This window comes from Anopheles ziemanni, chromosome 3, assembly GCF_943734765.1.
Source record: "Anopheles ziemanni chromosome 3, idAnoZiCoDA_A2_x.2, whole genome shotgun sequence".
Lineage (NCBI taxonomy): Eukaryota > Metazoa > Arthropoda > Insecta > Diptera > Culicidae > Anopheles > Anopheles ziemanni.
Genome location: NC_080706.1, coordinates 81353707 through 81377881, shown reverse-complemented (window position 1 = coordinate 81377881; position 24175 = coordinate 81353707). Strand labels below are relative to the sequence as shown.

The following is a 24175-nucleotide window of genomic DNA, read 5'->3' as shown; positions in this document are numbered from 1 at the left end:
TGACAATAAGGTCGAGGAGTAGTCCGGCGCAGCATGTGATGATCAACCGCGGTTTTCCATTTTTGGGTTGGAGATGGTGATTCAATATATGATCATGTATGCAGGAAAGGTACCATCAACAGGACTATAGCGTAGATAAGTGATGAGGAACTCCAACTAACGGAAGTGTAACGCGTGGCGCTGGAGGTGAAATAATCCCGACACTTTCCGCTTTCCGGCGTGTAATCGACGCAGTGCATCTGTTTCCGGTTCGGTTGCGTCCACATCGTAGCAGGAAAATGAAAAAAAAAAATTATATTGTTGGGGTTTTAATATAAGTTTTCTTTTTTGGGACCCAAATGGAGTGGAGCCGAAAGGTATGCGACCAGTGGTAAAATTATTTAGAATTCGGACAAAACGCCACGATGCGCCTCTTTCCTGGTCAGACTATTATTGTCATGTAAACGGCGCCAAAATGGGGATGAGAAGGAAGGGTAACGCTTCCCTTTTACGTGGACATTCCGTGCTGAAAATGGTGCATGTTTATTTGGTTTTTCTTTCCTTGTAGTCGGTGATGGAGAGGGTAAAGTAGCGTTTAGCTTGTTCCGTGCAAATTTGGTCAATACGGTCGGAAAGTGTCCACTGCAGTCCACATTGTCACCAGAAAACGGGGGCAGCATAAATCATGACCTTCGCCCATCCACACCATCGCCCGGAACACCCAACGGTGGAGAGACCAGAATGTTTAGCAACCGGTCGTAAAAGAGAACCAAATAGAGAATGTTCTGCTTTGCGGTAAAAGGAGGCTGAAATATGGATGAATCCTCGGTGGCGGAAATATGTTTCCAACGGGCACTCCATATTCATATAGGCAAAATTGTGGAATGCAATTCAACAAGGCTAGCTAAAGTTAAAAAAAGTTTACTTATAATTTCGAAAAGCAGCATGTTGCTGTCCACCCGCTTAGTTTTATACATCTTTTGAATTTAGTGGGTTATTTTCACGCGCAACCGATTTGTGTCAGCCTGCAGCTGGTATGTTTCATTAATTGTTTTCACATCCAATGGAACCCGTTTAGTACGTTGAAATGGGCGTTGCAATTTACTGGACATAAGAGCATTCTACTGATGATTTAAAAAAACCCTTGACATTGTTCTGGCTGGGAGGTTGGAGGATTACACGATGCAATTATACGACCTACAGACAAAAGGGATTTTACGAACAAATATTTTTGTAGGCTTATCAGCTTTTATACGACCAACCAGTTTTGAAAGAGCTCAATGGTACATAGCTAATCGCTGTCGAATTCAATTAGAAAACATGTTGAGTATAGTTATCAAAGGTGGGCAAAAAGGTAAAATTAATTTAATTTCAAGGTAGAGTTTATACTAATGTTATCTTTGATAAGCTGTTAGTATCTATTTAATTGAACCAATCGGTGTTGTTTCTGTACCAAGTTCACTCGATTTTGACAATACTGGTTAATACCAATTTCTCGTTGCCCAAACAAGTGTTCCAACACATCAGTTGGAAGGTTTACATTTTTTTAATCAACATTTTATCTCTGAACAAGACAAACATATTGAGCAGTTATAGTAATGCATAGTATGCAATCAAAGTTTAACTAATGAACTGAAAATTCTCAAATAATCTGTTTATGTGCCTATCCTAGACTCGGTAAACTTTAATAAAATGCCACAAGAAACTTTCATAACCTAACTGATTTTGCGAGGTTTTCTCGTCGAAACTACACCAAAATAACTGAACGCTATAACTATTCCATGTCAGTATTAAATCGGGTTTGTTTTGTGTTTTAATCATATCCTGCTTTACAATGTAATGTGCGAGAAATGAATTTCCTTCGGGTGGTTCATCCAGCTGCAACAGTATAATGTATTTCCTCTTTTTACAACGAAGGCCAGCAATTTGTCATTTTGGGCTGGCAAATGGTGTGAAAAGCAAAGTACTAACTGTCTCCGTTGATCCTGCAATCGGCAATTACTAATTTACTTCCAGTTTATCACCTCACCGGACCGGAAAGCGGCCTTGCTTTTGTTTTTGTCCTCGATTGAACACACAATACGAAACGAACGTTCAAAGTCAACCAACCAAGGAACCTGTTCTCGGAAGGAACTGAACCCTCACTGTTGTCTCCAATCTATTCCATTTTCCGGCCCATTTCGACGAAAGTCTTCTCCCGGTTGAAAGGACACCTACCCGCATCAGCGTGTTGGACATCTTGTCGAGGAATTTCCGCGTGAAAAGCGCCGTCTCGTCGCCGCAGGCATGCCGCACGGTGAATTCTGAACATTGCATGTACTTCTGGAAGGCACTAGAATTTAGAAGAGATAGAGAAACAGCGAGAGAGAGCGTGTGTGAGTGTGGAAAGCATTGGATAGTGGATGGTGAAGAGGTTCAAAAGCTACGCGGGTGTGACTTGGAGGAATGTTCAGGATGCAGCTCTAAATATTCGCACCACTTCACGCGAAGGCCGACCGGATTAAGGTCGGCTTTGGAGACGAAGATAAATACTGGAACGCTGCTCGGTCGCGTCAGTGTAGCGTGTAATCGGTGTGAAATTGACGGGAAATACACCTCGATGCAATTGACGGGAAAGCGATAGAAGTTGCTATGAGGCGAACTGCGCGTCTCTTGTCACGGTTCATAAGATATGTGAAAGGAGCTGTCAGACGCTAGGACTATGTTAATAAGACGGGTTTCTTTGAGAACTGGGACTTGAATATTATGGTGATAATTTAGTCCAATGAAGTCCTTTCGGAATGTAACATGCTATCATTTTTATAACGATGATGTCAAGATTCTTAGCGATTTTTTCCCTCGCTAAGGCTCTCTATTTCGATGGGGCGGATCGGAAAAAATACGTATGCAACAACAACGGAACACATCCATTATCGATCCGATGGTGGCAATTTGATGATTTTCCAGTTCGTTCCGATAATGAGGTAGTAAATTCGTCGCGTCGTCGTGGCAATCACCCTGTTTTTGTTTTGCTCGATTTCGTTTGTAAAAGAATTGACCACGGAATTGAGGTCAAGGAAAACTAATTTCGGGTGATGGGCAAATTGGCAAGATCATCTTCCGAAAGAGAAGCATCCGGGAGTCACAAATTGAACAGTCATTGTTATAATTTCGCTGTCTCAGCCTCCAGATAGAAAGAAAAGCGTTCACGAAAATCCATCCCCAAAATGAAGATAGCAATAGGCGACCAGCATGGGTATTTGTCCCTTGATAAACCGGACATGTGTGACCAGGTCAGTATGTGTGTGTATGTTTGTGGATTGTCATTTCGTGTGAAACAATAAACTTGATTGTCTTGTATCGATGGTCCCGTACTAACGCCACCTTCGCTCCAGCGCCGGTTGCTAAATGTTACTTTCTACATAAAACGACAATCGTTTATCGGTTTTATGTGCAGCTTCTTTTTCGTCCTTTTGTGCTATCGATTGTGAGATAATCTGAAAAGTAGCACGCCTTCCACGCCCGTCAAGAAAGAAAGAAACAATGTTTTTATTTGAGTTCTTCGTGACGTTGGAAGATGCCTTGCCGTTCATATCTTTGATAACATTTCCTTACTCCAAACTGCACTAAACACCCAATCGACAATTAAATGTCTGTATTTTCCAAAAGAAGTAGGGGAGTAAGAAAATAAGGTTCAAATATTGATTGATGGTAATTGAAAGCGGATTGCTTTCAAAATAGAGGCAAATAGTACAACCAAAAGCGGCAATGGATAAAAGTTCTAATCGAATCAGTTATTGAAATAAGTAGCTAAGGCATCTATTTTGAATAAGCAGCTACTTATACTTGTGACGGTTCAAGTATTCAAGTTCTACGGAGAAAATATCCATCCACTCACCAGCACACAGTTTTCAGTCGCTCCTCTTCGGCGTCCTCCACCGATTTGGTGCTGTTCGGGTGTCCGCTGTGTCCAGCATGGTCATGTTGGTGATGATGATGATGCTGCTCATGACTCACATCATGACCGCCGTGGTACTGACCGCTTCGCAGGGCGGCTGCCGGATGCGTCGCCATTGTCGGACCGACCGGGTGGAACGTCGTCGATGTGGTCGTAGTGGTTGCCGCCGCCTGGCCGAGCTTCGCCATCGTGCTTTGGTAGTGGGTCGCACAGACCTCGTAGTCCTTTTTCACGTGTCGCATGCATGGTGCATGTCTAAGAAAGTCTGCGTCGCGTGGAATGGAAATGTCGAGCAGCGTGGCAACATAACGAGGAGAGAAAAACGTAGAAGCCCGACGGAAAAATGCCATATCCTCATTCCAAGCATGTATCCGGATCGGAAGGTTTTTGGTAAAGAGAAGAACAAAAGGAAAAAAGAAATCGGGAAAAAAGGTTAGAAAGGATTTTCATCAATGCAATGCCAAGTTTTTGTGTCTGTTTGAATCGTTTCCGTCTCGTGCTATACTTTCATCGACGACACAGATCGTTGCGTTTTGTTATTGAAGCAAAGACACACATCACGACAAGCTTCGAGGTAAAAGGAAGTCACAACAAGGCATGGTTTGTGCCAAGGTTTTGGATGCAAACACAGCCGGATAAGCGTGGATGAAACACGCAAAGCTGACATGGAATGGAGACATAACAAAAACGACATACTTTGGAAATGAAAACATGCTTAGAAAGGAAGGAGTATGTTTCAAAGTCGGTCACTTAATCTGGTTTATGATGTGAAAAGCTATCTTCTCCTCCTCTCCTCCTTTCAACAAGTAAAATATCCAACCCCAGATGGAGGGAATCGGTCGTTTAGTGTGATGTGTTTTCGTCAGAAAATAGAAAGGAAGTTGTTTGATCCGAATACAATCTGGTACAAAGCGTCATGATTTTCAATTGTCTCAACAGCTCAACAGGAAGTGGTCGGATTATGGGTATCCTGAGGGTGGACCAAAGTGGAAGACGTGGTTAAATGTGTTGGATATGACATTATTGGGTCGAGGATGATGATAGTAGAACTGATTGATTGACTTTAACAAGCATTATAAAGTGAAGGGTTTGATCGTTTGTGTCAATGATGAAATATGCATAGTTGGAGAATTCATACAATCAAACATGTTTGTTCAAACCGAAACCTATGTAAATCCAATGTAAAAACACTCCAAAAATTGTTCCCGATAAGAAATAAACAAACTGTAACTGTAACTGTAACATGTTTGTTCAGAAATTTGAGCGATCTGACTAAATCAAATTGTGCTTTAAAATAGTTTTTTAAAGATAATGAAATATTAGTTCAATCAATATTATTTGTCTGATCTCTTGAAGCTGAAAAGCTAATCATCTTTGACAATTTTAAATTTGTATAATAATATAAAAATGCACATTTTTTCCTTTTGCTGTGCTTAATGAAACTGTCGTCCTGTGTCGTTAATAGTTGTTAAAAGTTTCATTAGAAAAAATATCTTCAATATTTTAAAACGTTTTGAATTGTTTGTTACAAGATAACGGCATTGAACTTTTGAAAGTTTTCTCCATAAGTGTCTGAAAGTCTCGTAGTGCATGTAGCACCACTTAAAAAAAAAACAAACCTATGCATCACAAAAGTTGACGCTGTGCAATGATAATTACATTAACCACAAAGCTGCAGAGGCAGACATTTCACGTTGCCGTGGTTTTCCGTGGCGTAAACAACGCACTTGAGTTTATTGTTACCAACAATCCTGTCTCCCTGCTGCCTTTTCGTTCAGAAACATGCTTACTTTTAATGAATGGAAAGCTGTTGATTTCGTACAATTTCACAATGTATTTGTGAGGCCAAAGAGTGGATAAGTGTACGAATGTAGTACGGTTGTTATGCTAACCGAACAAGGGAGCATTGAGTGTGTATTAATTAACGGGTACCTTGACAGAACCCTTAAGAAGCTTGTATGAAAACAGGGGCAAAATATTCTCGATGAGATTTTTTTTTTGTGTTGTTTCGTTGTCAGGGCTTCAGACAAATGGTTTATAATTAAACGGATAATCCTTTACTGGCGAAATTTGCCAGACTTAGTGGCAGCCTCATCATCGCAACCATGAGTACATGAGTTTGTCCCTTGAACTAAACCCCAAAAGAGATACATTTCTATTTCCGCAATGCGCAAGGAAAACATATTATTTTACCGGTATACCGTTTCAGATTTTCTGTGCACGTCGTGTTTTTGCCAAGTGTGTTGGGGAGCCGGTAAGACGTGGTAAGCATAAGATGAAAGTTAATTCTTCATAGAGAAAATAAAAAAAAATACTTTCAATCCCCATTCCGGACGTATGTTCAGCCCATTCAACTTGACTGCTAATTGCCGTCTTACCCAACTACCGTTTGCTTCCCTCTCCTGCTCACCTACGGTGGAAGGAAAAACTTTGACGTATCCAATCACGGGCTAAATGAGATGGAAACGACGCTTGCCTTGATTTTTGCCTTGCAATGCTCGTTTTGCTTCGTTCCAGTCCGGAAAAACATAACATCGATGTTCGGTGCGTGATTATCGTTTTGCGGAATAAAGGTTGTTGGTTGCGAAAGCAGAAAGTAAAGTTTTTATTTTCGAAGCTTTCAACCACCAGGAGCATAATTTGTGCCCGGGTGTGGAAAATGTTGGTAATTGATGAAAAAGAAACTGACTGATGTAATTGACGGCTGACCGTTAGTTCATTCCATCAGTAAACAAATGCATTGCCGATTTTTATCGTTTTACTTTTCTGCATTGCTGGAAACATCATTAGGTTGTTAAAAATACCAGAATGTACACATCATACCTATTACTATGGTGGTAATCACTTACTCTCACTTTTCTCCAAGTTCATAAATCTGGTCATTCAGGAAGGTATTCATGCTATTACGAATCTTTTATTATTCAATCAGAAATGTGCCCTGACGTTCCTAAATACGTTTCGTTGCAAAATAGATTCGTGTGTTTATCTGCTGATCGTGATTTGAGCGAAATAATTTATTTGCTCCAAACATGCATCATGCCGTCAATACAACGTTCCGCAAAAGAGCATCTCGAAGCGAATGAAATATCCTAACGAATATTGGCCTTTAGGGGAGGAAACTAGCTAGTCCCGTTTCCGATGCGTTTTGCTACATCCATTAGGGAAAAAGCAATGCATCTCTATGGCCCAAAGAATTCCATCATAGCCAGTGTGACGTTCAGTGACAATGCAAGTTGGATAGCGTGTGAAAAGGTCGGATAGGATAGGTTTTGACCAAAATCGGTCCCATATCCCACGTCAGTATCGATACGTGCATCATTCGTATTCGGACGACGGTGGTAGACGTGGACAGACGTGACAGTTTGAAATATTGGTTTCATATTATTGGTTCGATGCATATAAATCCTGTTTAAAGGTGCCGGCGTAAATCGGTTCGGAAAGCCATATTGTGGGGTTTTCATTTTGCTGTCCGGCCGCATCGTCGTTCGGTAAGGGTTGCTCTTTTTGTTTTTCCATCCTTTGCTCTATATGCCTTTTCCGACGAGTTGGGTCATACCTTCGCTTAGTACACATCGGTCATCGTTAGAAGGTGCATTAGTCCCCAAACAAACATATCACCCTAAGATGGAAAACCCGCCGAGAAGTCATCGTCGTTTTGATGCATAAGTGGACGTGTGATACCGGTTACGTGACACCGCTCCAAATGGAGGATATCATCAGTCAGGGGAAAATTGATAAGATTTCCTTCCCTTTGCCTGTCCAACGATTTTCCTCACTGGAATGCTTTTGTATCGCTCCCAGCACACGATTTGGCACGTGCATCCGACGAATAACTTTCCTTTGAAGGTGCATCCTTCCATCCTGGATCCATTGTTGTCCTTCGGAGTTTTATTGTCTGCGTGTCGATGCTTAGTTGGGGTTGGTCAGTGGAAGATCGTCACCCGTTCACCCACCATCAGAAGGCGATATTGCATGTTTTCTCGGTGCAAAGGCGACCCTCAAACGCTTCGGAGGCTATTCATAAGCCAAACCATCCGTTTGAAGTAACAGCACCCCCTGGTCTTCATACTCATAGTCATTCTATGAATCGGTGAATGGCCTGTGCAGACGTATGTTGCAAAGCCAATGAAGAAAAGCTCATCCGAGTGAGAATTTAAATGAAATTTTTTATTTCATTACACTTTTTAATGGAATGCTATAGGTAGGTTTATGAATGAAAATTTTCTTCACTTACTTAAGACGAGAAAAAAATGATCAATATTAATAAAACGGCGCTAAATTGTGCTCAAGATATAGGAATTCCAATTTTAAAGCCATTCAAATGGAAACAACCAGGCGCCTCCATTACAGAAAATCTTTTTGTATTCAGGTGTGGCTTGATGCATTACTAACATATTGTACTAAGGGAATAACATTCCATGAGCTCTTTTTGTGATAAGTAATTTTTTATGTTTAGAGCAAGAACATTCAGCACCATGGTGTGTAACGCATCAGTATTTAACGAATGAATTATGTTGTACTATACAGTGCAATTATAACAAATGAAGTACACTTAAAAAGGTTTTTCTTTATTTTCTGTTATACTGTAACGTTCGCTTTTTCAAAATCCCAGTACAACAATAACATTTCATTCACATGCATAAGTTTTCATTTATTGCCAAGTTTCTCAATTATACTAATAAGATATCGCCTTTCGAAAGATCATGATCCTCTAACTATATGCATTCTGTACTGAGTGTTTCGTGCACTTTTTGCTAAACTTCGTCCTTACATATCTAAATTCGACGCGAGCTGTATAAACACCGACTCTTTAACTTGCGAAACCAGAGCCAACTCATTATGCTCCCATGATGGCACCAAAACGTCTTGGCTAAATGGACCCGATGAGCCCCAGTCGTGTCGTCTATCGGAGATGCAATAGCCCCCGATCCACCATTGTTTATTCCTTTGCAAGGGCTAACACTTTCCCCGGCAATTTGTTGATGAGGAAAAGTTTTCTCGTTAAACCGCGTCGGACATGGCACGAAGCGAAACAAGTGCTTAAAGCGTGGGAAAGCGAAATAAAGGTGAAAAAATAGCGGTTGCGATGGTGTGAGAGTGGTGGTTTTCCCTAAATGGAAGCAAGCCAATGGAAATAGTTTCCCCTCCAACTCCGAGTCTCGGTTAGCTTAGCATGTTGAGGATGGTGTTGATGGGCTTGCAACCACGCAGCATGCGGTTACGGTAGTAGTTGAGTTTAAGCCACTTGAATATAAAAACAGCTCAATTACAACTAATTAAACAATAACGCTGGAACAGCGCTTCCGAGTTTTCCTCTCACCATAGTGAATTCTTCCGTTTTCCCTCTCCCACCTTTCTCGTTATTGTTTGCACTCTTTTGTGGGAAGGAAAACTTCATCCGGATAATCGGTGTGATTTCGTGATGATCAATGAAGGTGATTGGATTTGGAGTGGGAGACTGTTAATGATCGACCTGTCGATTGAATGGTATTTTACTGATTTTATGCTAGATAGCATCTCATTAGGGTACAGACGCAGGCACCAACAGTACATTGCAGTTTGTGTTTGTAGAATGTTTGTTAGTTTCTTGCTTCAATTCCTTGGATTTAGAATAAACCTATGAAAACTGTTAGATGCTATTTCAGAATTATTAAAAACACAAAAATGCTAAGCAAAGTTACTGGGCCAATTATTTGCTTCTCAGTAGTAATTGACAACTTTGTCACAAATGAAAAGAACCGGGCGCCTCCATTGAAGAATTGTTGTTTTTTTATGTGGCTTGACGACCTAATTTCTGTATGGTGTGGTTTTCCAAAAACAAATTTACTAGTAAAACAAGTTTACTGGTTGTTTTTATATTTATGAAAAAAATGTGAACAGCTTTAAAAATTGAATTTTAAGTTATATACGAAACGCCATAACACATATAGCACATATACATTTTTGTTGGTGGCAATCGTTTATTTCATGTCATAAGGTAAATCACGAATTGAATCAGACAAACTATTTGATATTTTTGAAGTTTTCCTACAAAACAGATAAGTATTTCTTCTTCTTCTTCTTGGAGTAACGACCTCTTGGTCATGCCTGCCCGTTAAGGGCTTACGAGACTTGTTTCCCTGTTGTACGTGGATAGTCAGTCCTCTCGTATCTCGTTATGTATTTATGATACTTTTATACTCGTATAATCTGGAATATGTACTTCTTTCCTTACAAAAGAATATTCTTCAATAAGGAAAAACAAAACAGAAAACTCTGGCACCATCACATGATAACAGATAAACAAACATCAAAACACAACTAACAGTGGGAGGGAAAAACTAACAAAAACGAAATGAAACACATTGATATAATTATTACAATACGTACGTGCCTTCCTGATACGGTCCTTCCTCGCAGAGGTCGTGTATCACTTCATTAGTGCCGTGGTAGAGTTTGTTGAAGTGATCCCGCTGATGAATATTCATGCAGCGTCGGGTGTAGCTGCGGATACAGTGCAGTCCGGTGTGTAAATCGCTAAAGAGAGAGTATAAGAGAAGAAAACATTACAGATGGTTGGTTAAAAGCAATGTTTAACGTTGGATAAATGGGGTGCTTTAGCTGTGAGTAGTAGGATGAAAGATACAATAAAAAGGAATGCTTAGAAAGAACATTTTTAGTACGATTTGTTTAGAAATTCAGAATCACACCATTATCGAAACAACTGTAGCAAAGCAATTCACATTTTTACGATCGACATTGTTATGAGTCGGTACTCTAACCCCTGACTGCCGTAATGTCCTTATGGCCATTATCCCAATCGACAAAATAGTCGGTCACATTGGCCCCTAAACGGTTCCATCCACCGATAAAACGGTAGTAAATCAGATTTTTCTTATAGCCAAGTAGAGACACTAACGGTTGTAATATGCGCGCTCTCTTTTACTTCCATCAGAAAATAGGCCAACATGGGAAAGCTGCCCAAGTGATGGAATCTTTAGGAGAGAGAACCAAAAGCATGGTTATGGTTTGCTCACAAGCAGCGGGTTAGCGCTTGAATCAATTGTTTTACTGCAGAATGAGCATCGGCTAGTCATTCTGTCGCCATCAGCAGTATGACGCCAGTCTCGTCGTCAAATAAAGTAAAGGAGGGAAAATGGAACCGAGGAGAAATTTGACACAAAGAATGTGATAAAAACGTGTCTTGCAGAAATCAAAACGAAAAATGGTCTGTACCATATGACTATGAGGAAGCATTGGTTATGCTTTCGATAAGTTACAAGGATAAAGACGTCATAAACAAATGTCGATCGATTTTGTTGACCTTTTTAGCAGAAGAAAAGATTTGGCAGTAAATGCCCATGTTTTAAAATTTCCTAACATCTCTATTGACTTGTAATACAACCAAATGTGAACGTTGATCTTAAATATGTTGTCAGAATTTCAAAATTTACAATCCTACATTTACGGAAATAATCCTGGCACAAATCGCGGGGTGCAAAAGTTGCAAATTACATTTCTACTCGCATCCCACATACGGTCTGTAAGCAATTATTGATTCACACGCATCTAATTATGTCGACAAAACTCTCGCCAGCTCCTCTCAGCCTCCAATCCCGTGCACGGCATAAAACCGACACTAATAAGAGCCGTGTAGCCATTTAATGTTCATGATCTGATAACGACCCATAAAAACGAGCCCTCTCCCTTATTTCCGTTTCCGGTTGCTTTGTGGGTTCAGTGGAAATGAGTCGAAATGGTGTACAAACCCTTTTCATGACACCTACCCACCCTTGTGCCACGTATCTTCGTGAATGTTGTGTGAATGAGGTACTGCCCCAAATGATGGTGTAATTTGTCTCAACATATCTTCCATGATTCCGTTTCCCCCGGACCTTGTGCTAGGTACAACTTCAATATGGCAAAGTCACAGGGAAGCTCGGTACATTTCGGCACATGGTAATCATTTTGCGGGTAACCCCTTTTTTGGTACACCGTTCACATTCTCCACCCGAAAATCAGGGGGTTTTCCTACCACGCACACTCGTACACACGGTTCCTGCTTCCTCGTGTGGCCATCCGTTATCTGCAGGAACAGCGGCCATGCATCAGCACACACGTATCCAGTTTTACGGTGTTCTTCTAATTGCCAGCCCATTTTCGAAGTGACGCTTCCGAGGTAGCCAACGGAGGTAATGAGATGCCAGTAGGCATCGCCATCGCACAGTGTTGCCAAACAAACTGCCACCGCCCGGTAAATTATTCGACCTTTTAAATTGAGTTAATTTCATTAGGAAAATTTCATAAATTGAATCATCACCCTCACCCCTGCTCAGTTTTAATTTATTTTGATACACAACCCTGTCGGGGCTTTCGTTGGTGCTGGTGGCCTTTTGTGGACCTACTTCCTTCCCGCTCTTTTTCTCTGTATCTTGCTCGTTATTTGGTTGTTTCATTGCGTAGGCTTCATCATCAGGCTCAGGACAAAAGCTTTGAAACTCGTTGTCTCGTGTCTCGGTGAGTTGCTGACTGTTTTTCCGGAGTTATTGAAGCTCACGAGGGGAGAAGTAGGGCCAGAAAAAAAACTGAAAAGCTACCGGCTGTGATTATTTATTCCACACGTCCGCGCACATACATTGGGTCTCGGGGAGCCGTCATAAACTCCGTGCGTACTTTCATTCGAACCCTTTGGATGTGTGAGGCAGTGCCAAACTGATACCATAATCGACGTTGGTAAACAAAACGGTGGAGGATTGCAATTTCATACTGAAGAACTTAACTGACTTGACTTAATGTCTCCTTTTTGAAAATAGACAGCAATGGGTAACTCTATTTCTAGTCTGACGTTTGAATGTCCGTTTTTGGTACAGGAAAGATGCGAGCTGGACCATCATGTGAAGGTAGTGTCAGGGGTGGGAATTTAGTCTATCGAACATGTCGTCATTTCTCTGTTGTTGTAGGGTTAACAGATAAAGCAGGAAAAGGGTCCACTATTTATCTGCAGAACCGTTGCCAGGTTAGGTTGGCGCATGTTAAAATTGTTTGCAGGTATTTGACTGAAGAATGAATTTTTTGCAGGTATTTGACAGGTATTTGATGAAGACTGAAAAGTACATTACGTTTCATTTGTTGAATATTTTAATAAATACTCTCATAGGCATAGGAATGGGTTTAGAATAATTTTGTTCTCCATAGGACTACATTAAATTTTAATTTTATGGGTTTTTACCAAACGTCGAATTTACATCTAAACTCAATCACCCCTTTGGTAATCTTTTTAAAGGCCATTCAAAATTACAACAGTATCGAGAAGAACACCACTTGTCCTTTTACAAGTTCTCATTAAAGCCTCCCTTGGAACCCCTTTCCGATGTCCACGTAGGCCCCAAGAATAATTGTTGCTATGATGTCTCTCGTTGCCTTTCTAGTGCATCACTAAACTATACTGAGGCATGGAGAAGCTTGGTTCATAATAGATAATAGAAATAAGATAATTTGATAAAGTTATTGCTGTTCATGTTTTTATAGAATTTAGAATAAACATTATTTTTATCCACGTAAAGAGCTCTTAGTTTCTATTTTCTTCCCCGTTTCCATCTTTCTTGCCTTTTTGTTTGAAACGTCAGTGTGAGAACTCCTTGTGAATGATAGTCCATCATCCACTGCTTCCGTTTTTCTTTTGCAGTAAATTTTCTCGAAAGGTTTTGAAAGATTAATCCTCGACATTAGATTCCTTCCCCATACTTCATCCCTTGCGCCACGTACGTCCTGTCCGACTGAATCCGATAAACGAAAGATCTCAACCTTGCTCGAAGAGTGTAACGAAGCAAAGTTGACTGGGGTTTGACACATTTGATTTACTGTTAAGTCTAGGGAAATTTCACAAGATTCGGTGCCGCACGATAACCACCAGGGGTAAACCTCCTTTCTTCCCTTCTCTCACTCTCCTCCCCTTTCGATTGAGGTTAAGGTTCTGAAAGCTATGGAACTTCAGGATTACTTTTTGTGCCAGTCTCGGTGCAGCATTGCTGAATGCTTCCCGACTGTCCGGGTTTATCGTTTGGCTCTCGTTCCATGTTTCCGGTCACTCTGCTCCAATAGCAACTGAATCCTTGCCTAGACCGTGGGTGGGTAATGGTCAGTGTATTTGCCTCTGCGTAATCGTTATTCGAAAGTTTTGCGTAGGTCAAGACGGGAAGGTATGAAGGTCCTGTCCGACGTGAGATGCAACAGAGGTCTCTGGTATTTACTAAGTACAGCTGTTTGTTGATCCTGCTTGGAATCAGGAAGGATTTGAATAGAATTTGCCTCAGTCTCCAAAATCCTTTCAGTGTCTTTCTTCCTTTCCTTCACTTTTCATCTAGGGTTAGTAAGGGTTAGTTGAGTAAGGGTTAGTTGTAGAGAAGGAAACGCATGTTTACGTTGGTTGCTTCACCCGAAACGTAAGGCACGTAACGGTCTGTCTTGGACCGTTTGTGTTAAGTTCATTTATATTTCATCTGATTTGATATGTGAACTTTTTGTCATATGACTAAGCCCTAGCGTACGTAAAAGTGTGTCCTTCTTCTGGAATGTCATGTTATTCAATGGTCCAACAGGGGTTCACTTCAATGCCTTCAGTTCGCTTCCCTTCGCATAAAGTCGTGTTTGAAGAACTACTGACTCCGGAGGGACTAGTCATGCTAGCTGTACTTTCAGAGCGCACACTGCTAGCATTTCAAGTAATGTTTATTTATGTTGAAATACATGTTATATTTGTACATAGCAAATAGCAATAATTTCTTGCTGCAGTGGAGTAAACGGAGATCTCCTCCGTGTACGACTGTCTGTAGGGGAGAAATCTGAGGAATGGCAACCTAGTTTTATAAACGGCGATGCTAAAGATTGCAACAATTCAGAACAGTGTAAAGAAACCCTTTTTCCGCACGACCGGAAAGTTCAGGCCAAGTTAAGTCATTCGAACGGAAAATGCTACGTTTCGAGCGAAAACGATGTTCGCAAACGATTGAACTTGGTATCAAGTTGGCCGTTTTCAGGGCAATATTCCTTACCCGTTGAAACTAGCTATATTGGTATCGCAGGCTTCCGGTTCATCTCATGTTCTGCAGCGAGAAGATCTCTACAGGCCACGTGTATCTCTTTGCAGAATGAAATATGTGCAGCATCCTTCCGTCGGATGTGGAAATGAATTTTCTTATTGAATTTTTCGCTCAAATGTGTACGGAGGGATATAGTGTTGTGGATTTCTCGGGTTTGCACCTTTTTCGCTTCCATATTGGTTTCGCTTTTCCTTCCGTTTGTTTGATATCGAACGAATAATTCGTGTTAATGGAACCGTACAGATTAAAATGCGTTGGGTCAAGCATTGTATGTCAATAATGTAAGTTTCATAAAGTTTCATATATTAATGTGGGTTGCTAACTTATACGAAATTGAGAATAGCATAAGAACCGTTTTTTTTACATTCATATTATTTCTCACACGAATTTCGTTAATACCGAATGTTGTTTTGGTGAAACGATGTTTATGAGTTGAGTAAATTTAAATTAATTAAATTTTTCTATTTAACCTGGCACCTAACAGTTGTACTGTTAGTTTGTTCACACAGAACCCGGCACATGCTAGTTGAATGTTAATCCTCTATTCACTTCCAAACATGCGTCGAAACAGCCGGAACTTGCCATTTATCCCATACCATTTTATCCCATCGTAAACTTTTCCCATCAGCAGATCTTTTCCAGTTCGGGTGACGAATTCTTGAGCTAAAGCGGCTAAAGTCCGTGCACTGTCTGGCGGATGACAATTACTACATCCATGCTGGAGTTCCACTTCAAGCTTTCGTCTTGCGAATTCCACCGCGACTCGTAGTTTTCGCGACGTCTACTCACTCAGTCCCACGTAAAGTTTGGCATCCGATAGCTGTCGTTTGACTTGTTAAGTATGGAAACAAGTGAGTAGTGAGATCCGATGTGGTTTTTATGTCGTGGTTTTCCACGACGTTGTCCTCCGTTTGGGGAATCTTGCTGGGAAATAGACACATACTTCCCCTCGCATACACGGTCGCGCCCTTCCGGCGGAAATGTGTTAAAACGTTAAATTAGAAAAGTTTCGCACTTCTAATTATCCACCCTGTTTCTAGTCTCGAATATCATCACGCCCAGCGAATGCGAGTGGACCACTAGGGAGGGTAAGTTTCGGGTAGTTGTCCGAATGAGCTCGACGCCAGCTCAGAATAGTTTTACCGAACCACAGGATTTGACCCACCGGTGGCTTTTCCGGTTTCCGGCTGCCCGATTCAGTTTGTCCCTTCCGGTCACCAACCGGACGAAGAGGCGGTTTGTGTCGTCCTTTTTAACCAACCCTGGTTTGTTGTTCCCGCGGTTTTGTTTGGTGAGGTTTCAGACGAGCGAGTCACCAAGTTTACGTTGGGTCCGAGATTATGATTGAAAACTGAAACAACGACCATGCGGTGCAAACTTCGGCTGCATCCGTACCGGATCAGATTATTCTGCGGTTTCAGCCCTTCTGTCCAACCTATTTTACCACGTGAGTATCTGCAAGTGTCACTTATTAGTGTTGCAGATTGTGGACTTGAGCCCATTATTATGGATCTTTTGTGTAAACGGTCTCTCTCTCTATCTCTATCTCTAACCCTTTCTTTCTCTCTTTCTCTCTCCGGTCGGTGGTTCAAATGACTTTCTATGACCTAATGACTTGGAGGAACATGCAGATAAGATCCCCTTCAGCACCTTGCTTGGAAAGGAGACGTCTTACCGTTCGGACAGCTACAAGCAATGGATTCAACCCATCTTCCGACCATAGCCCAGTAAAAGTATTATGATGGAAAACTACACTTTAGTTGGAAGCACGTATAGCTACATACTGTTAATCAATCCATTCACTTCATCAAAGCAGCATAATTGATCTCAATGTATCTATCTCTTGTTAAATGAAGCATAAAGGGCGTGATTATGTACCTTCTATCGATCATAGCTGGTTAAAATCATGAATGGGAAAATTTGCAGTGTGGAAAAATGCTGAAGATGGTTGATACACGATCTGGTTGACTGCACGAAGGAAAAACTGTTGTATCAACGATACATTTCATTTACTTTCATCCGGCTGAAGGATTCATCTTCCTACCGGTTCGGTTTCGGAAGGTCGTGCTCGGACTGGATGACTTATAGTCAAAGGGTTCTACCAGGTACGAAATCAATACCTTTCCCAACGACTCGTAGCAAATGCAAGCCAAGACCGTGTACAACCGAACGTGATTACGTTTTCCGACATTTGACCAAATGTACGACGACACGTCGACGTCCTACAAACCTCAAATTCCAAGATCATAGAACGCCGATAGATTCTCTTTGAATTTATTGCGTACGAAATCGTGGACTGAGGTGGTGAAATGCATTTGATGGTTTGCTTTACTTACGGGCAAAGTTTATCCAGTTCCTCCTTTTTGGTCACGAACGATAGCTCCGATGTGGCGGACAGGACCTGCAGCGGTCTCGTGCACTGCACCAACTCCTCCTGGCCGCAGTCCTCAGTGAAACCATGCCGTACGAGTGCTGTGGAGTTGAGATAATAAAATTGCAGAAAACGTTAGTCTCCACCATGGATTGCACAACTTGGAGCTGCATTTTCCGGCAGAATCGTGAGGGATCGGGTTTTTGTGGGCGATTAGGGCAATTTCAATTATGATACGGCAGCGTTACGGTGCATACCGACCATCCTTGCTTTTCGTTTCTTTTCAAAAAGTCCGGAGCCGATAAAATGGCCTACCAAAATCGGATGACCAAGGAAACAAGAGCTTCTCTTGTTTCTGTGTGGTAATGGAGCGATAGGTGTGGCGCTTTTATGCTTGTACTTAGTCAAGTTGACAGTTTTCACGGGCTCTTGCTCCGGGAAAATGACGGTACTTGGAATTCGAAAATGGGTTCTGAGGACACCTAGTCCTGATTCCTATCTACCATTAACAGTGGTAGGTTAATCGTCCGTTGACTTAGTAAGCGATTTTGGTTCATTTTTCCACACGCACGGGGCACTTTGTAGTAGCTCTGTTTAGTTTTGTGTGTATCAGTTTTGCTGTCATTTCGTTTCGTGTAGACGCTGGTACTCGTGAGCAGATGAAAATAAAATAGCATTCCGTGTAGATCTTATCTTTAACAGTAAACAAAAAACAGAGAGGTAATGTGTTCATCTAAATCTTATCCATAAACGCAAACAACAATGTTCCGAAGGCTAGCACTGAATACCAAGTGCAAAACTCTTAGCAAACCGTATTTTTCACTCGCTGAGTAAAAAACACGAGGATTTTAAAATGTTTGCAGCATTTTGTTTTGCAAAAGTTGCTTTGCGCTTTATATAATCATAGCAGGACATTTGTAGCAAAAAGTTTTTTTAGTTGGGTGTCCAACATGGTAAAAATTCTACGGATGCTCTTAGTATTCGTCGAAGTTGGTTTTTAGGACTTATTTGTTGTGAGGTTAAAATTATTGCAGTGTTTGTAAAATTATGCTTTTTACTTTGAAGAAAACTAAAACCTTCTTTGGATGCTAGTTATCCAATGGATTACACTATAATTGCTTTCATCAAGCTTTCCTAACTCCAAATAATAATGACCCTGTTATTCCTCATGAAACAGCCTCAGTCATATTCATTGCCTAAGGCCAGCATACTCACACACTCATACATACACTTGATAATCTCCTCACACTATTTAGTGTCGGTATAGCAAGCAATCTATCCACTTTCTACGAGAAAAAGTACATCGCAATTAAGTTCATCTTGGACGACCATCCTGAGGGATTCTCGTTTCGATATACATCGGCCGCTCCCAAGATACGTCAGTTTAGTTCCAACACATCCTTCCGAAATTAAGTTCAGCTGCTTCTTATGAGGACGCTGACCCATTGAACCGAAGCCTGATCCGTGAGGGAGTAATAGATTTTACGCCTTACTAGGGTTACCAGCAGTATACTTTCAACGTTGTGGCTATAACCATTATCGGTTCGAAAGTCATTCTTTACCTCCCGTTGGGTCGGGATATCCTTTCTTCTCGTTCAACCAGAATGGGTCGTAATTGATTTCGGACTAAATTTTAATACGCTAGGATTAGATTCGGTTTCGAGGGTCGGTATTTTGTTTTAAAAGGCGAAGGGCTAGGGAGGATCGTCGGATAGTGGCACAAATGCAGGATTATAGCGCTTATCGGGCCCATTTGGTTGTCATCCATACCTTCCTCCGGAAGGGTGTGATATTGGAATTCGATTAAACATCGGAAACAATATTGCGATCTATTTTAGATTGCGTGGCGCGAATTAGCCTTGCAATTGAAATCCGCTGACTCGGTGGTCATTTTCATCGATTTCCATGTGTCATCCAATTTTATTAGTTGAAAATGTGAGCCTTAAATATATGCATTGGGAAAGCGATATGTTTCGCTCAAGTGAACATTTTAGCGCATGACCTAGTTTGGAATCGAATTCGCCAATTCAAAATCTATCAACGTTGCGCTCTTGGTGTAAATGTTTAACCACTTTACGATTTTATTCTGATCACTTTTGAAATTTCGAAGATTTTAAACGTAATTTAAGGATTTCAATCGGATTTTCTGCTATACAATCATTTTGGTTCAAAAGGAAACCTTCTCTAACGTTTAGCCAAAAGCATCTGCTTTTCCAGTATGATTCGGTTCAAATCAACTGGTGTCTCATTAACCCGTCTAGTAAGGACACTTCAGAGCACTAGGCCGTCGTGACCGGGAGCCGGCTTTTGTCAGCTCATTGTGTCTCCTGTCAACCGTCGATGCACTTCTAACGGTCGGTGGTCTCTGCCAACTTTCAGAGAAAATACATTGAATTATCACGCCGTGACTGGCCGTTTAGAGCCCGCTCAAACATCGGTTCCCCAATACTCGGCCGCACTGCGGATGACGGGAGATAAATTAGTTTATTTAATTATGTATTCATTATTCGTGCGCACCGGATTCGTCCAGGAGTGGTTCGGACGGATTTAGGCCTAAGTCTACTCGCACGTCCGTCGGCTGTCCTGTGCGTCCTGGTCCGATTCTAAAGTTGGTGTTGAACAGTCGAACATTGTTGTCACGGCGCGACTAATTACCGGAAGATTATGAACTCCAATCCGGTTGCACATGATGTTCCAGCAGACGTGCGTGCGACCCTTTTCCATGTGCCTCCCGAGAGCTTGGCGTGGATATTTCCTATGCCAGAGAGCTTTTCGGCTTCTAGTTTTCCCATCGTATGGTTAGCATGGTAACTTCTAGCCGCTGGGGGTCGCAATCCAAAAGAGTTCGTTATATTGGAGTGGTATTAAACAGATGTGCAAAATGTGCCTAAACGACGCAGGGAATTAGAGAAACGCAATCGTTTTGTATTGTTTTTCTAACGCATCCATGTACTCGTCATTTCGTCATTTCATGGCGGAGGATTTTAATTAAAGCTACTCATCTTGCTGTTGCCACGCGTTTTTGGAAGTCATTAAAATGAAACACACAAACATCCTATTACCGTATCAAACGTCACTGGACGAATGAAAAACAATTAGGTGGGATTCGACAAATAAAGAACACTCAACCAATTAAATTGTTCGTTAAAACCAATTAAACTTGGAACTAACTACTTCCTTCTTTGAAAGGTGGAAAGTTTTCTCAAACATATCTCGTCTTTACTGGGCTATAATTTAGGAAATTTATTAGTTAATCTTTATGTTTTTTTAAATAGCGTATTGATATCAAACTTTAAAATATTCATGTTCATGATAGTTTTTTGTTACAAATAGTCAGTGCAAATTATTTTAATATTAGGAATTTTTCGGCCGTCTAAGGAAATGGTCTGGAAGATTCCTGGAATTTGCATGACAATGAAAAACAAGCATAAAAGTTTGTGTAGCATCTTCTACAGGTTTTTATAGTTTCGAAGAATCTTAAAAATTTTAACAAAACCTTTAATGCTTCTTACACAATTGTATTTAAACATTTCTTACGTATGCCTTTGCATCAACTCTACGAGGGCTATTTTTTGTGAGCGAACTGTACCTACAATTTCCGTTTATTTGCGAGATAACTTTTATACGATTCCCTGTTTTAACTCAATTCTTCCACGGCGTTCTACAACTCCATGCCCTGTTCGATTGACTCGAAGCTTTAACCGTTCATTTGCCATCATCGAAATTATGGCATCAGTTATTGCCGCGAAGGGCAAAGATATGACTCATTTTGCACTTGGCCAGTTGTGCAGAATTTTAATTAAATGTGCAGTCCATTCCCATTTTTATGTATGCCGCTCGGCGTTTTTACGCCCCACCAGGCACGCGAAATCCCAGTTCGAACTTGCGTATGTGTTGGTGTGCGGTTCAGACGGGGTTAAAAATATTGCAATCACAATTGCACTATATTTCGCCGCTTTGGAAACACACAGTCCCACGTTCGAACTCGAATCTCGCACCATCCTCTCTTCGAATGTGTGTTCACAAGCATGTTTGGTATAGGTGTCCGCAACTATTTCCTCATTTTCCGACGGGAAAACTTCCAATCCCTAGTCCTCGAACCGGTGGGAACGGAACTTTTGTTTAAAATTTTTATTTGATTATTTAACAACAGATGAAATCATTAATGAATAACGAGCTCCGAAAACGTGACGAGGCCCTTTAAGAGATGAAGCAGAATGGTGGCTTGTGGTGGTGGGTGAAGCAGGCTCGTAAGAGCAAATGAAAATTATCCAGCAAAGGGACAATTATAGCGAGTGGATAGGTTAGAGTCAGTACGAAGTAAAGCGGACCAAAACGGGGAATAAGTTTATGAGGCAGCGTGGCCATCAATGTGCTTCCTCGTGGAACACAATTTTCCGTCAGCTTCGTACAGCTTGTTTTCCTGTTTTATGTAGTCACGTACAGGTGCATATGTGTGTGTGTGTGTGTTTTGGCCGAAGGTGCACATATCGAGAGCGTACTCGCAAAATTCAATGATTGTTCGACAACAACGACGTAGTCACGCCGAATTTAAGTTGGGGTTTCGATTCGAATCGATTTTCCTGATCGTAGAAATGACATGGAGAAACAATCCAATGAAATATAGCATTCATAATGCATTCATGTGTGGCCTATTTTGATAGTTTTTGTTACCCTTTGATGTGCATTGATGGTTCAAATATACTATTTATATCATTGAAAAATGTTCATCAATATTGTTCGATTGTAGTCTTCTGTAGGCTGAGATCATACGATTACCTTTAGTAAAACTATTTAAATTATAATCGGTTTAATAATATACAAACATACTACTAGTTGTGAAATGCATGTTTCAATCGTGAGCTCACATTGTGGTATAACCCTGAGTAAAATAAACTTCATAAACAGCTGAACAAAAAAAATATAAAATGTCTTCTCTGCCTCAAAATAGGTTTGGTTTCTATTTGGAATTAGTAAAATTGAAAACCAGTGGATACATTGTGGCAAAGGCCTCGGGGTAGCTATGATTGGTATATGTTGACGTCAAAGCAATTTGGGGGGTTTTGGGGAGAGTGTGCGGTTTTAGGAAAAAATTGGAACACCCTCCGGAGCGGACCGAGCTGCTTCATTTTAATTGATTTTGTTAACAACGGTGCCGCTTGTTGTCACCGGTCGCTTTTCTGGGGAAAAGCATGGTTTTCGTCTATTTCCCTCGCAGCACCAAAAACGGTGCAATGAGGCTGTGGCCACAGGCCTAAATGGAAAACGAAACTCGCCATCCGATTAGCAGACACAAGCACACGCAGGTGTGGGTTCCTGAGATGACGTACTTTGGTAGGATGTTTTGTAGTAGTTGTCCGTGAATACGTAGTTAGCCGGGGGCGAGTGGTCGGTTTTTCGTTAGCCCTACCTCGGTTTGGGTTCCGCATTGACACCAGATGCAACGGAGCTTAACCAGTAGGGGGAGTTTCCCAGTAAGTTGGCATCCAAAATGACGCCCGTTGAGCTCCCGAAAAAGCGTGGGACATGTAAATAAATGTAATTTGGCGAAATCGCCCCTGCGGGAGGCGTGATAAGCAGCTGGAATCCCACCCACTCGACTCGCCGTTGTGGGAAATGTATTATTCGAAGTGCATGTTCAATGCACGGATAATGCAATTTTCCATCGCTGAAGGTTGCTTCCAAACGGTGCCAAGGGGAAAGTGTCCTCTTTGGTTCCATGGGTCGAGAATTCAACCATTTCGCTCGGTACGAAAACGTATGGAAAGAAACTAGCTTATCGTCAGTAACCTGTTTTAGTGGCCTACGGGGATTTGAAGGTTCCTTTTTTAGTTCTTTTTGGCAATGGGGTTTTTTTCTGTTCCACAGCTGAGTTACACGACTTTAGGGACAACCTTACTAAACCCAGTAGTATTTAACTAAATTTAGCAAGATATAGCAAAGTGAGAGGTTCTTCCCGAATTAATAACATTATTTTATGATAATTTGTTTACCTCAATCCTTTACTAACGATTATTCATTGGTTTCTTGCTTCTCATTTTGCTTTATCAAATCAGTGCAGTACGAACTAAATTTAAACACTTTACATCGCGTTTTGAAATTACAAATTATTGTCAAATCCCAATTTTACCGTACTTTTAATGCTTGTAGTTGAATTTCGTTGTTCATTCTGGTATGTTAGTCAAGAGAATGGTAATCCAAAATTGTTGTTCCTATTTGGTTCCATTTCAATTTCTTTGCCAAGTCGAAACATAGGTTTTTTTATTTTGCATGTTTGGATAAAAACGTTGGGGGTCCGCGACAGCCGAGCGGTAGCGCCGGTCAGAAAATCGGCTCATGAGCGCCGGGGCTCACCACCTCAACGGCGTGGGTTCGATTCCCAACCGAGACCGGACCCTCCCCTGTACGAGAGGACTGACTATCCACGTACAACAGGGAAACAAGGTCGACTGCCCTTAACGGGCAGGCATGACCAAAAAGGTCGTTACGCCAAGAAGAAGAAAAAGAAAAAGAAGAAGAAGAAGAAGAAGAAGAAGAAGAAGAAGAAGAAGATAAAAACGTTACAGTGTTTTTTCATAGATTTGAATAAAATTATCCACTTAATTTATGATAATATGGCTTCCCACGAAACTGGTATTTCTCGCTAAATACACCCATGACAGGGAAACCAATGCAGCCTAACATCATTCCGCGACACCTTACGTTACTTAATGGTTTAATGTACTGGATTTACCACTTACCTGCCATTGTGATGAGCGTTAGATGGAAGACGCTGCCGGTGTTAATATTCACGTTCCTCCTAATCCTCAT

At 41.2% G+C, this 24175-nt stretch overlaps 1 protein-coding gene across 1 annotated transcript; it reads right to left on the bottom strand.

Annotated features, from left to right (window-relative positions):
• Positions 1–92: 92 nt before the first annotated feature.
• LOC131285596 (uncharacterized) lies at positions 93–24175 on the bottom strand. Its single transcript, XM_058314456.1, has 6 exons — positions 24106–24175; positions 17331–17466; positions 10290–10432; positions 3857–4181; positions 2197–2311; positions 93–239 (listed from the first exon to the last, which is right to left on the bottom strand). The coding sequence occupies exons 1-6, from the start codon at positions 24173–24175 to the stop codon at positions 93–95; spliced, it is 936 nt and encodes a 311-aa protein (XP_058170439.1).

Excerpts from the sequence above, each read along its gene's own strand:
- LOC131285596 (XM_058314456.1), bottom strand. The coding sequence starts at position 24,175 with ATGAGGATTAGGAGGAACGTGAATATTAACACCGGCAGCGTCTTCCAT. Across the intron at positions 17,467-24,105 it reads AACGCTCATCACAATGGCAG|CACTCGTACGGCATGGTTTC; the intron begins GTAAGTGGTAAA and ends TCAACTCCACAG. Across the intron at positions 240-2,196 it reads TGTCCAACACGCTGATGCGG|ATGCACTGCGTCGATTACAC; the intron begins GTAGGTGTCCTT and ends AACCGGAAACAG.